The 14,281-nt window shown below is 42.9% G+C and overlaps 1 protein-coding gene across 2 annotated transcripts in view; it reads left to right on the plus strand.

Annotated features, from left to right (window-relative positions):
• The first annotated feature begins 708 nt into the window (after window positions 1-708).
• KCNK5 (potassium two pore domain channel subfamily K member 5) overlaps window positions 709-14,281 on the plus strand; it is a 39,071-nt gene continuing 25,498 nt past the window's right edge. The window contains exons 1-2 of one of the 2 annotated variants that reach the window (XM_079969280.1): window positions 709-1,061; window positions 1,389-1,636. In XM_079969280.1, coding sequence (XP_079825406.1) covers window positions 1,451-1,636 — 186 coding nt within the window. In that variant the 5' untranslated portion in view covers window positions 709-1,061; window positions 1,389-1,450. Of the gene's footprint in view, window positions 1,062-1,282; window positions 1,637-14,281 lie in introns of those variants that run through there. The other variant, XM_079969279.1, reaches the window with a different exon arrangement.

The raw sequence follows: 14,281 nt of genomic DNA on the forward strand, positions 1-14,281 counted from the left end.
ACCCACCATTATTATTTGGCAGCCACCATAGTGCAGTGGTTAGCAATGGACTCTGATCTGGGTGACCGGCATTAGCTCACTGGGTGACCTTAAACTGGCCACGGCCTCCCAGCCTCACCTACCATACCTCACAGGGTTGTGGGGAGGATAAAGTGAGGAGGGGAGAACCATGTACACTGCCCTGAGCTCCTTGAGAGGAAAGGGGGAAAGAAAGGGAGGGAGATAGCCCTCTGTCATTTGGTGGCGGGGCAAGGACTGGGGTGCAGCATGGAGGCCCCCACCAAAATGCACTGCTGCCAAGGGAACCAGGCCTGGCCACTACTTTTTGTGTTTTAATCTTGTATTTTTATGCCCTGAGATCTGTGGATAAAGGATGTTACACAAATTTATTTTATTTTATTTTCTTCATCATCATTATTCCTTTTCCAAGCATACAGATGAGCTTCAGCTCCAGAGTGATCATTTTATCTGAGATAACGAACGTGGCTACTCTTTTGAACTTTTAAATCCACTTTTTTTTTTTAACCAGTGCTGAGCCTTCCTTCAGCCCTCGGAGGGCGGGAATATGAGAGTGAAAGAGACAGACAGACGACAGACACACATACACACACACTTGACGTAGGCTCCCACCCAGGTCAACGTAAGAGCAAGCAAGCACCTCGCTTAACTGCCGAGGAGCGCAGCTCACCCCGCCCAGGCGGTGGCAGCAGCTAGCTCTGACCATTCCACGAGCTGGCACCGCGCAGGGCGGGCGCTCCGCTCCTAAATAGCTTTTCTCAGGGCGGGCCAGGGCCACTCCGTGCTGAGAGAGCGGGCTGCCGAGCGCGGGCTGGGAGAAGCTGAGAAAGAGACGGCTGTTGCCGCACGCGGCGTGGCGACCACGGCGCCCTCCCTCCGCTGCTGCTGCTGCTGCCACCGCCACTGCCACCGAACGCGCCGGGACACGGAGTCCGCGCGCCACATGGGACACAGGCGGGCTGAATGAGGCTTCCCCGCTGCCTCCGCTGTCTCTGAGGCGGGAGAACGGAGCCGCCGCCGCCGCCGCCGCCACCGGCCAACCGGTAACGGCTCCGCATGCGCCGCTGGTTGAGAGGAGTGGGGGAGCAGAAGGGCACCAAATTCAAACAGCGAAAGAGACGCAGGCAGAGAAAGGAGGATCGTCGGAAGAACGGATGGTTGGGTGGGGGGAAGCGACGAGGAGGAGGAGGAGGAGGAGACGGTGGGAGGAGAGCAGAATGAAGTGAGAGGCAAATAAAAAGAGGGGCTTCGGGGAGGAGGAAGGGGTGGGGAGCAGAGGCAGGCAGGCGGGCTAAGGCAAAGCAGCGCGTGAGAGTCCCTCGCATTCTCTCCAGAGGGAGCTCAGGTCTGCTCTCCGCTTCCCTCGCCAGGCACATCCCGGCGGCCGCCTCTCCTTTTCGCTGTCGCTGAGCGTCCCCCACTGGGCGCCGCCATGGTCGACAGGGGTCCCCTGCTCACGTCCGCGATCATCTTCTATCTGTCCATCGGAGCAGCGATTTTCGAAGTCTTGGAGCAGCCTTACTGGAAGCAAGCGACGCAGAGCTACAAGGACAAGAAAACGCAACTCCTCAAGGATTTCCCCTGCCTGGGCCAGGAAGGGCTGGACAAGATCCTGCAGGTTAGTTTGGGAGCGGGGGAAAAAACGCTGCTCTTCAGAAAGAAATCCGATGGAGAAGTCGCTGGGCTGGGCTGGAGTGTGGCGGCTTGTCCACCTTCTGTGAACAGACGGTCACGTTGGAGGCTTCCAAAGCGGAGGACTTCAAAGAGTACTGTATTATAAGCCTAAGCAAATGGCACCTGAAGACATGAGCGCACACCTCCCGCACACGAAATAAAAAGGGGAAATACCACCCACCCATACACACAGAGAGTCCCCCCCCCCTTACACGGGGGACATCATTGTGTTCCTCCTGGGGGAAGGAGCCAACCCTTTGAATGAAAGCATGGGTTATTGTTTAGCTCTGTCGGTGCGTTTCAAACCCTACACCTCCTCCCTCCCTAAATTGCACAAGCCTAACAATGCATGAACAAAATTCAAAGTACAGTAGATGAGCACCAGGAGCGATCCGAGGTTGGGAGTATGTGTTTGCAGAACAAATCGTTCTTTGAAGGGGGGGGGGGGACACACACGTTAAATGTGGCATTCAACGCGAAGCTCACTTGTAACAGCAGTCGTTTTATTTCATTCTCCCCACCCTTTCGGAGCCCTCTCATTGTACCCTCTCGACATACAAAGGCGTTTATCTTTTAAGCAGCGTTTAAGAACTGGACTTTCCCCAGAGTGCTCAGACTCAATTGGTTTGTCACACTCTTTCCCCTCTGTAAACTCCTCCTCAGTCATACGTTGCCGGTGGCTGTTATTGTGACTTTTCTAAGGGGCAGGCCCAGCACAGTTTTGTACTGTTTTATGTCAGCAGCAGGTGCTTAGTTTCTCGTTTCCTCTTTTTCAAATGTTGTAAACTTTTAAGCCTGTGAGCAGGTGAAAAGTGTGGAAGAGATTATAAAAAGAAAGGGAGTGCAAACAGGGAGAGAGGGGAAAACTTTGTGATGTGTCCTTGAAACATTGTGCAGTTTTAAGTTTTCTTTCAATATTTGAATGGCAAGGCTTGTACAGTAATAAGCAAAACACCTGTTTCAAGCTTTGCATCTGGATAACTGAGCTGTGTGCGGTTGCATGAATTTTCTCCTCTTGAAAGTTCAAAGGTGAACGTCTGTTTAAATTAATTCACTGGTAAATATTTCTTCCTGCAACTTCTAGCTTCTCTAGAATGTTTTCTCATTATCAGCTCAGTATGGATACTCTGGTAGATCTGAATGTGAATAGAAAGATTCCAGTCCTCAAAGAGCTCAACTTGCAGGAGCCCCATTGATAGAGCCACATGAGATCCGGAAACAAAGGATGATGCTGAATAGTTCCTGCCCTTGATCCTTTTCTTTGTTCGCCTGTCTCTTCTTATATGCTTCATAAGCTCCATTATGTGGAAAGTTTGCCTGGCACTTTTGTTAAGCTCTGGCTTGCACAGAGTGTGAGGCTAGACAGTAAAATAAAGAACTGCAGGATTCTTGTTGCAGCTGCATAAAATATCATTTAGGTTGAATCCTCACTGAACTTCTAGTAGTATATAGCAGTGGACATGTTACTGATTCTGGAACAGAGTCTTGCAGCACCTTTGAAGGCTACTCTTTATTGCAGCATAAGCTTTTGTAGACCAGCTTTTGTCTGTCCTATGCATGAAACATTGTCAGTTTTGCAAGCTCCTGTAACTGTAAACTCCTCAGGGCAGGGACCTGACCCTTTTTGTACCCTGTAAAGCACCATGTGCATTGATGATGTTATAATAACTGGCATATATGCATGTATTGCATATACAGATATAGCTAGAAAATTATAAAAGAGGGAGGCCAAAATGTCATGAAATACAGGAAGGTACAGGCATTCTGTGGTGTGTGTGTTTTTAGAAAAGCTTGTTCTTCTGGCGTATTCATAGCACTTTCATCTGCTGCTGAAGTTGAAAAGGGCAGCGGAAATGCTCAAGGGCCTGGAGACATTTGTCCTATGTGGAAAGGTTGCAACATCTGACGAAATGGTACAGAAGGGGGCACATGATAGAGGTATATAATGGTGTGAAGACAGAGAAGTATTTCTAGCCTTCCTCCTAAATACCCAGGGTTATCTGATGATGCTGATTGGTAGGAAATTCACCAGGGCTCTTCTTTATGCTCTTAGTGTTTGTGGGTGGAATTAAACGTGCACTATTACAAACGTTCCATCTACACAAGCAGAAGGTTTGCCAGATGGAATGATTCCACCCCCCTGCACTGTTCTGGAGGTTCTTCTGACACACACAAACCCAAGCCAATTGTGGGGAGGTGAAAAGCCTGTGTGCAGGGCTTCCACTGAAAGGGTCATTGGTATATATCTTATTCCTCCTGCTTCATCACTTTGAGGTTAATATAACTAGAGAGGGTTATGCAATAAGGGTCAATCAATTTATACAGCCCGGGCTGCATGACTGGAGTATTCTATGGTCTGTCTATCTGTTTACACTTGTTTTGGGGGATACATGGAATGGATCCAATTTTCCAATTTGAAAAAAGGAAGGATGGGCTTACAATTAATTTACTCATTGTTATCATATAGCATTGCTTTTATTAACGTCAAAATGAAAATATTCTGACCACTGGATGCACTGGGATAACATTCCGTAATGTGAACTGGGGTAGTCATGGCTGATGGTTATCGCAGAAAACCTCTCTTTTAGTGTGAGGGTGAGCTAAGTACGGTAACCTTTTGGTTTAAATTCTTTTGTGCTGTCACTACTGATTTTCAGGTTTCTGTAACTTTATATCTCTGTTGGGCCCTTGGTGACTGATGTGACTGTCATCTAAGGCAGTGGATCATAAACTTGGTGTTTGCTTGTTCTTTGTGGACTTGTATTTTCTTGCCCCACACCCACCACATGGGGGGATGTTTGACAGACTTCACATTATAAAAACTCAACTACTGCACAGCTCAGTCGAAGTTATTTGTGTGCACATGGAAGAATGATGCATGCAGCTGGTGGTTTCTTCAAAGTTTTCAGAGGGACTAGTTGCTTGGCTTTAGAGGAAAATCAGTCAAGTTTATTTAAAACAACAACAACAACCTGAAAAGTACCTCTTCAGCAAGGGATGGAAATTCAAGAAAACCTCTTGGCATTTACCTCCCTTTTCACTGTTTCAGATTTCAGGTTTGGTTACACTGTTAGTCGTGTGCGTTGCACAACATTACAAATGGGTTTTGTGTAGTTGTTGAGCTAAATAATCTCTCAGCATTTTGCCTGAGGGGTCAATGTCACCAAATTTTATAACACTGTAAAGCTATGATCATTAGCCTTCCATGTATATGATCTTGCACACAGAATATGCTTCTTGATCTTGCTCAATCATTGCTACATGTTCCTATAAGTAAAAGTTTCGGAGGCTTCCTGTTCAAGGGGCTAGAACTTCCTCTTTCTTTTTCAAAGTTCTTCTTCAGCAGAATTCAGAAATGCTGCTGGTACATCTATCTCCTTCCCCTTTTGCTCATGTTGTGCCCATGCTTGAATCCCTTCATTAATTTCCACTTGCCTTTGGTACTCTGTCCTGTATGTACTGTTATCTGTTTCTCTCCACTCTATTACAGTGAAGTCTCATGTCAGGTTTCTATTTCTTGTATCCTGTTTTTAGTTAGGGCTCTTCATGTTTTAATTTGAAATTGTGCAAAGTTACTAAATGTTCATAGGCTGCAATCTTACATGCATTTAGTTGGGAGTAAGCTGACATCTAAGTAAACATGAATAGGGTCTGGCTATGTATGTGTGTTCTTCATTGCTGAGGATGCAACTGAGATAAAATACCCAGTTTAGGGGGATATTTGTCACTTCTCTTGTGACCTGACTCTACCTCTTCTGCTGACATTGCAGCATCTATCATGCTGCTATGCTGCACAAAGTGCTACTCCATGGGCTAGGATGGAAGTAGTGAGAGGTGTGGATTACTGCTGACCCGTGAATGTGCAGCGCTGGCTCTATCACTGAGCACAGTGAAGCAGCCAACTCTGAAACTGGCAGCATGGTGTTGGAGGGCAGAGCCCTGCACACTAAGCTAGCCTCTCAGGTGTAACTCCATCACCAACAATGAAGCAAAATTCAAATGCTAGTCCAGCCAGCTTCTGTACATGGAATAGGGAGTGCCATCTCTTCCTTTGCCTTAGGCAGAAGCTTGAACCAGCTCTGGGATTATGATTTAGAACACACATAGGCCTAATTCAGTCTTAATGGTCTTCACTTATGAATAAACCACAGTGAACATTGTGCTTACTTCCCCTTTTCACCCATCAGGAGATCAGTTTTATACTAACCACAGTTCTCTATTATGTCCTGACTAAAGTTTTACATTTGTTAGAACAAACCAGGATCTGCAATCATGATTTAATTCTGGCTTATTTTCACTAAACAAACAATCCACAGTTCCATGAATTCAGACATAATGAGGAACTGTGGTTTGTTAAAAAAAAAAAAAAAAAGCAAGCAAAAGTTTTTCTCCAACTCAGAGGCACACCCAGAAAGGGAGAAGAGGGGGTAAAGGTGCAACCTGGATACACATTCACATAGTGGGAAACCATAGCTTCTATTATGTCTGATATTTACCCCTGTATCAGGGACTGGCTGGATGCAGAGGATTGGTGGGAAGTTGTAAGAATGGGTGATGCAAATCATGTATATTGTAGCGCACATAAATTAATTGCATTGTACTGTAGTAACTGAACCTTCTGTTCCCATTAGGTTCACTGAGGGTTACTCTGAAGTAACTTTGCTGAGAATTTTTTAAAAGCTCATATGTTGTTACAGGGAAGGACAAGTCTATACTAACTGGTGATGTGTGAACTGCTATTTCAAAACTTAGCTACCCTCCCCCTTAACTGCTTAGAGGTTTTATTACAATCAAGCAATATATGCTCAACACTAAATACATGCAGCAGAAATTTAACAAAATAATTTGTTACATTTCACATCAGTACTTCAATCACAAAATCTACCCCTTTGCATTTCATGTCCTTTTGCTTGCAACTCCCCTCGTTCCTCTACTTGCACATCTTCCAGCTGATTATAGTAGTTCATATGCCTGAGGAGGTAGACACAAAAACTTAGGCCATAATGGATCTGTTAATCCTGAAGATTTGAGAGAAGACCTGTGTATTTTGGCAATATACTCTGCAGCCTTTGTAGATATTCCCTCTGAAACAGTTGAAAACTCTCAGCCTCTGATGTATTGACATGACTTTGACTTGTGAAACTGAAGTGAGAGGCTGCCATAAAAATTATGATTGTAAAAAATCGTTATAAATGCAAAATGGCTTAATTGGGTGTGTTAAATCTTGATGGAGTTCATCAGCTTGGAACTCAGATACAGATCCTGCATTTAATTTTGTTTGCTTGCCATTTTTTTTACTTTGTTGTTCAAGGATGCATTGGAGAGGTCCCTGCTACCCTATTGTCCCTATTGTGTAAAATTGTTTAGCCAAGCATCATAGCATGTGTCCAATAGGAGTTATACTTCCAAACATCAAAAAATAAGTAGCCAGTAACTGTTTACACACTTTGGTGAGTGAACAGCTGAGACACTTGTGAATTTTTATTTCCTGGATAATTATTAAGAACTGGGAAAGTGGAATTGGCTGAGAGCAGGTTTTCTTCCTTCCTGGCATAACTGCCAAACTAGTATTAATAACTAAATAGGACAAGACCCTATTTTCAAAAAAATGGAAGAAAAGTTCTTTCTTCCCTGGAGTAAAAACAGTTACAGGAAGTTGAGGATGCACCCCAATGCCTTCCTGTGTAGACGTTTGACATTGCTGGAAAATTTTGGGTTCCATATTTCCAGACACAGATCCTTGAAGTGCAGCTAAAGCACATCACCCTACTCATGTTATGAACAACCACTGAGTCACAGAAACATGAGTAGGTTGTTGCATCATTTCCTTGGTTCTGTGTCTTGCACAAATTAGAAATTGTGCACCTCTTGTCTTCCTCTTTCTCCCCCCTCCCCTCCGCCTCTCTCTCTGTAGCGTTTGTCACGTACCAATTTATTTTTCAACAAGAATTTGATTACATGTTATATTGCTATGTCAATTAAACAGATGTTAACATCTGCATTGTTGCTGGTGGAGGAAGAAGAGAGGAGCAGGCACACCACACTCCCAATAACAGTATTTAACCTGTGGCCTTCAAGATATTGTTAGACTACGGCTCCTATCAGTCCCAGTTTGCATGGCCAATGGCCAAGAATGATGGAAGTTGTAATCCAACAACATTTGGAGGGCCAAAGTGTCCCAGCTCCTGCCATACTTGCTTTGAGGAAGGAATGTTTCCACCTTCATTTATAGCAAGAAGCTGTAGAATGGCTTTCTTTTCTCCACATCTCAATAAACATTTATATTGTTGAGCAAATGAGATTTTTTCCCTCAGCAAGTGAGCCATTGCAATTTGGAGTGCTGTCAAAATTATTATAATTATTAAAATGCATATACTGCCATTCATCCAAGGATCACAGGGCAGTTTGCAGTATTCTATGTAGCTCAGCAAAGGCCATGGGCATCTTATTTCCTAAATGCATATGCCATTTAGGACCGGAACATCTAAGATCCTGCCTACAAGGAGGGGTGTAAGGGCTGAAGTAAATTAAGATGAATACAGAATTTGCTGTGAAACTAATTTGCTATTCCTTGGAGTGTGACTGCTTCCCCTATCATACACGGGAGCACAAGTCATCCAGCTTTTTTAAAAAAGAGTGGAGGTCAGCAAGATGACTCCTGGCATCTTTTGTATTCTTGATTATATAATGAAAACTTGTCTTTGAATTAAGAGTTGCAGGACTTATCTCTAAAAGGATGGAGTAGCAGCATGACTTCATTGTCTGGATAAGCTCTGTCTCTCAACCCCATGATTAGTATAAGCCCCCTTTCACGCATGATGTGTAGATATATTCAGTGGAAAGCCTACATATGTCGAGGTCTGTAGGGCTAGCCATATTACATTTTACATTCCTACTATTTCGATACCCTCATTCCAACTTCTGTCTGACATACACTAAAGCAGATTGGCCAAGAGCTGAGCCAGTTATATTTCAGACAGTGAAATAAGGACAATGGCTATCATGACCTTTCAAGATACATACCATTGATTGTCCCAGTTGGATAAGGGGTGGGGGTGGGAAGAAGCAGCTGCAGGAAGCCTAGATAAACCTAAATGTGAACAACAAGTTTGTGGCTTCTTACAAAGAACAGGATGCTATCTTCGCCAGAGATCTTACCCCACCCTTGATTTGCTTCTGGGTACTTTAAAAAAGACATAAGAAAGAAAAGGAAGAAGAAGAAGCACAACATCTATATCCAAGTAAATGTGTAAGTATCTTGTACACTCTTGGTGGAATTGAAGCAACATTAACTCTTTGGAGATATCTTCAGCTCTAGGACAACTCCTGAGAGAACCACTATTTCTGCCATTTGCACTATGCAATCCATTATTTACTTAATTCATTCACCTGAAATCTGCTTTAATCTGGTCCCAGGTTGTTCAGTAATAATGCCTTGGTATTAGTTAGGTATTAGTAACAACACACTGAAGATAGTCCAGTATCGAACAGGCAGCCAGAGCAGTTTCCTCAATATAATGTAATATGTGCATATCCAAGTACTGCATTTAACAACTTCACTGCAGTATCCTGCAGCAGCAGCAGCTTCCAGACCAGTCTGAAGGGAAGCCCCCAAGAGAGCACTGTGCAGTTGTGAGGATACCAATGCATGGATCATGGTGGCCAAGCTAGCCCTGTTCAGGAAAGGACACACTTGGTATACCAGCCTAAGCTGATGATAGGTGCTCCTTGCCAAAGAGGTTGCTTGGTCCTCCAATGACAAAGATTGATGCAAGAGGACCTGAAAGCTATGTAGCCATTCCTTCAGAGGGAATGCAGCCTCATCCAGAACTAGCAAGCTCATGAACTCCTGGACTTAGCTATTTTGTCAAAACTTCCAGAGAGACTTTGACACATAGTTACAATTTTACTTAATTCCCCCCCCCCCCGAAATGTATCAGTGGCAGACTTGGGCTTTCAAATTTCAGTGGCATCCTGTGCAACGCCAACATTTGACGCGCACCCCACCCCCGCCTCTTAACATACGTTCTATAAGTCACTGTTGCGGCGCCCTCTCGGCTCTACCCCCAGTGTGGGCAAACTGGTCGTGCTCCCCTAAACCCACCTCTGAATATATGCAGCAGCGTTACATATTTCCTCCAATTGAGATGTACAGCTAAGGTCAATCATGTAATAGTAGTAGTAACATGAAATGTTTAGGGAGTAGCCAAGCTTCCATTTTACAGACATCTTAAGAATGCATATCCAGACCTCCTCCAGTATGGACAGCTGCTTACTTGGACAGAAGTCCCAACAGCTGCTCTCCTTTTTCTGGCCCACACATCATTGAGTCGATCCAGTTTCAGGCTTTATGATGCAACAGCGCTTGCAGCTGCACTTGTTTCAAAAGAAGGGTGTTACATTTTCAGTGGTTCCTGAAAATGCAAAATTGGCTAAAAGAAAGAAGTTAGAGACAGCCGTTTCCTGCACTGTTGAGGTGGGGAGGGGGTAATATTTATTTATTTTTGTACTAAAAGCTACAGAAACTGAGGACAGGGAGAAAAGAGAGCAATTAGTAGAAATTTGTTGCTTCCAGCAAAATGCGTCCTCCCGGTCATATTTTTCAAGGGCACATTTGCCTTTCTTAGCTGCCTGCATCTAATGTGGATCTTAGTAAGAGCAGATCGTGTTAGTTCTTTGAATGGCTTATCAGCACATGCAGCTAGGCCTCTCATATGAAGCCCAACCACAAAGCAGCAACAATTTGTGTGAAGCCTGAAGTTCTGAGTTCAGAAGTACATCCTGCAGGCACAACCCGGTGCTAAAAGCAAGACTGTTCAATACTGCACTCCACCATGGGGTTAGTGGTATGCTACTAACTAGAGGATGTGATTGCATTAAGGTACAGTATCACAGTGGCACAGTCCTTGTGCATATGCAGCCTTTGTGTTTATATTAATGTAAAGAAATTGCAAAGCTCACTTGTCACTGTAAGGCTTGGTTCTAATAGTACACTGAAACACTTTCTAGGGCTTTCTGTACAGTGGTACCTTGGTTCTCAAGCTTAATCCATTCCGGAAGTCCATTCCAAAACCAAAGCGTTCCAAAACCAAGGTGCGCTTTCCCATAGAAAGTAATGCAAAACAGATTAACCTGTTCCAGACTTCTAAAAACAACCCCTAAAACAGCAATTTAACACAAATTTTACTATCCAAAGAGAACATTGACCCATAAAATGAAAGCAGTACTGTACTATAAAATAAATAAGACAGTATTGTAGTATTGTGCTTTCATGAGCTTTTCGTGTGTATCTGAAGAAGTGTGCATGCACATGAAAGCTCATACCAATAACAAACTTAGTTGGTCTCTAAGGTGCTACTAGAAGGAATTTACATATTATGACATTTGACTAGCCTGTTTGTGTCTTTGTAAGAACGATAACAGCATTTCAAAAAGTTTCTGTAGCAATCATATCGAGACTTGTAGCTGGTTACATGTTACCTTTTCTGAAGTACCACAGACGGAAACCCCCCTTTCCTTTTTCTTGCCTTCCGTGGTTATTTTGTTACTAGAACCCATGACAGCACAGGAAGTAGGTTTATTTTACACAGAGCCAGACCTTAAATAGCATTCTTTGCAAATCCCCCCCCCCAAATATTGAAATTCAAAGAAATTAAGAAAATGGCAGTTAGAACTCAAACTACATCCTTGAAATAGTATATCCTCTTTCCAGACAGAACAGAGTAAAACCTCCTGACAAATAACAGATTTGTATTAGTTAAGTTCTAGCCCCACTTACCTGAGACTAAGGGCTCATCCTCACTTGCCTTTTGCCTCACTCTTTCCAAGCAGAAGTCCATGCTTTAACACTCCAAGCATTTATTTATTTATTTTGCCCTGAGCTTCCCTCAGGAAAATCACTCTGTACAGCTAAACCAGAGCAAATGTCAATTCTGGTTTTCTGCAGATGGATGTTTATAAGCCCTAAGCCTTATTGAATTCCACACGACTTCCATTTGAGTAGATATCATTAGCTTGCACTGTAAGACTGACTGTCCTACTAATTATAATGAAACAAACTTGTTCAGTTTTCCCATAATTTACACCTTGGTATCCAAATGCAGTTTAGACAAACCTTTGCACTTTTAATGCAAGTTATGTGTCAAAGCCTCAACATTAATCTGTATTTAAATTATATTAAATTAACATAATTCAATTTAGGGCTATTAACCACATTAAACTGAGAGCAGCACTCTTAAATGTCCAAGCAGCTTTTTCTTTTCAGGGTCTTGTGCCATTAAAGTGAAGGTATGCAAGGAGGCATCTCTCTCTACCTCCTTCAGCAGCCTTAAAACAGAACCTCACTTTTTCTACTTCGGTACACAGATCCATGTATGAAACACACACATACGTGATCCAGCAAGTTTGAAGACCAGCTGTGCAGAATTGGGTGTGCTTCTTGCTACCACCCGCAACCACAAAATCCTCTGGAGCAGTGTTGGGAAAGAACTGGGATGATGCTACTGAGTTTTATTGTTTGTTTATAAAGTTTATTGTTTGTTTATAAAGTTTAATATCCCACTCTTGAGAACTGAAAAGCCTTGCAGTTAAGGATTAAAAATGAGGAACCAGTGGAAGCAGATAATAGGATGCAACCCAAAAAGAAACGCAGACTGAAAATGAGGTATAATTTCCATGTACAGGTTCACATGTGAACTAAAACTGTATCACCCATGCAACGCAACTGGTGTTACAACTCCAGATTCTTTGCACTGTAAGACAGTGTGCTTGTTGTGCAGAATCAAAAGCAGATTACAGTACATTGGGGTGGGGAAGAGTTTCCTCCCCAGTTATCCATGCTGTTTCTTAAACCATCTGTGTTGACTGAACATGTCTCTTTAACTACAATTATTTAATGACTCCTCTAAAATAATTATCTAAATTGCTGTTTCATGACACAGTAACCAGTTACTGGTTTGGCAATAGTTTGTTTAGCTTGGATAGTTTGTTTAGCTGCTTCTCCTTTTTTAATTATATGGGATGGATGTTCTCTTGGATTTCGTTTGGTTTACATGTAGGACAACTAGATGGAAACTCACTATGAAATGATGAACTTGCTGTTTCCAGCTGAAAATAAAGATTTTGTAGATTCAGTGTATTGTTGACAAGTGGAGTCAACAGCGGAGCATGTGAGTCAGATACCTCCTCTCTTTGAGTGGGAGTGTGTCTAGTTTTGGTGAGAGGTCTAGTTTAGTGGGTGGGCATCCTATGGTTTTCCATATGTTGTTTTATTTCATCTCCCACCAGCCTCAGCCAACATCGCCAATGATCAGGGATGATGGGAGTTGTTGTCCAGCAACATCTAGAGGGTCACAGGCTAGCCAGCTTTGCTTTAGATACTTGTAGTCTAAACTGGGAAGTAAATACTGCTGGGGTCAATAAGGCTTGCCCAAGGAAGCGTGCACAGGATGGTAGCTTTAGGTAATTTTTTAGGAGGAACAACAATCGAAATTGCAGTCCATTGTTGTTGTTCTTAAGAATTCAATAAGATTCCAGAGCTTTCAGGAACAGAAACCTCCTGCAGCAGCCTGTGTGTGGGTTTGTTTGGCACATCAGGTTAACTAACTTTGAAATATGTTAGCTTGCATGAGTATTGACTGTGTGCCTTTTTATTTATATTTACATTTTATAGTAGTATACTTTGTCTTTCAACCAATAGGCCCTTGATGTGACTGTTTAGAGTGTTTTCTCATTTCTGTTAAATACTTACACCACTTGAATTTTATTTGTTGATAAAATACTAAGAGTGTGGCGGGGGGGGCGGGGGTGGGCTTAGCTTTATAAAGTGAGCCATCTTGCTAACTGTTTTAAAGCCAAATCATTTTTGTACTTTGAATTCTCCAGTTTGGGGTCATCACAGTGTTTTGAAATACATATAGTAGAAAAGGGCTGACACAAGGGGAAAGATTCTTCTTTTAAAATAACACCCCACAAAAGAGAAGGTTGTCTTGCCACAACAGTGGTTCTGATTTCCCAGGATATTTTTCCATTTTCTCTAAAATACTCAATCCTTGTTCTCCATGCCAAGGGGAACACTGAAGCAATGAAAGTGTGTGCTTGTGTCTTGGGAGGAGTCCTGTCCTCAGGCAGACATGCTGTGTTTGGTCAATTACTCTTCTGTAATTTTCCATGCACCGCCTATAAACATCAGAGAATTCTGCAAAACTTCATTTGCCATCTGTCTTGAAAAACCAAGCTATCATTTTTCAGAAGAACAAATATCTATCTGCTGATGATTGAGCTAGTAGATGTTTGCAAAGCTCTGCAGGGAAAACAAGATGCACCATTCTTCTGTATCTCACTTTGATTTAAGATCACACTATTTCAACAGAAGTTATCAATACTGGTGTCCATTTTTTTATACTATGGTTTTTAAGGCTGTGAATTCTCTTTTAGGCAACTGAATTCCAAGCTTCTTGTCTTGAAGCAGTGTCTATGTTTTTCTTGTGTTTGAGCTTTTGGGGAGTAATTATAAATAAAATTTTGTATCTAGGAGCACAGGCATCATTTGTACTTCTCATCCTCATACAGAGGCCACATATATCACACT

This window comes from Podarcis cretensis (genome assembly GCF_951804945.1).
Source record: "Podarcis cretensis genome assembly, chromosome: 3".
NCBI classification, from domain to species: domain Eukaryota; kingdom Metazoa; phylum Chordata; class Lepidosauria; order Squamata; family Lacertidae; genus Podarcis; species Podarcis cretensis.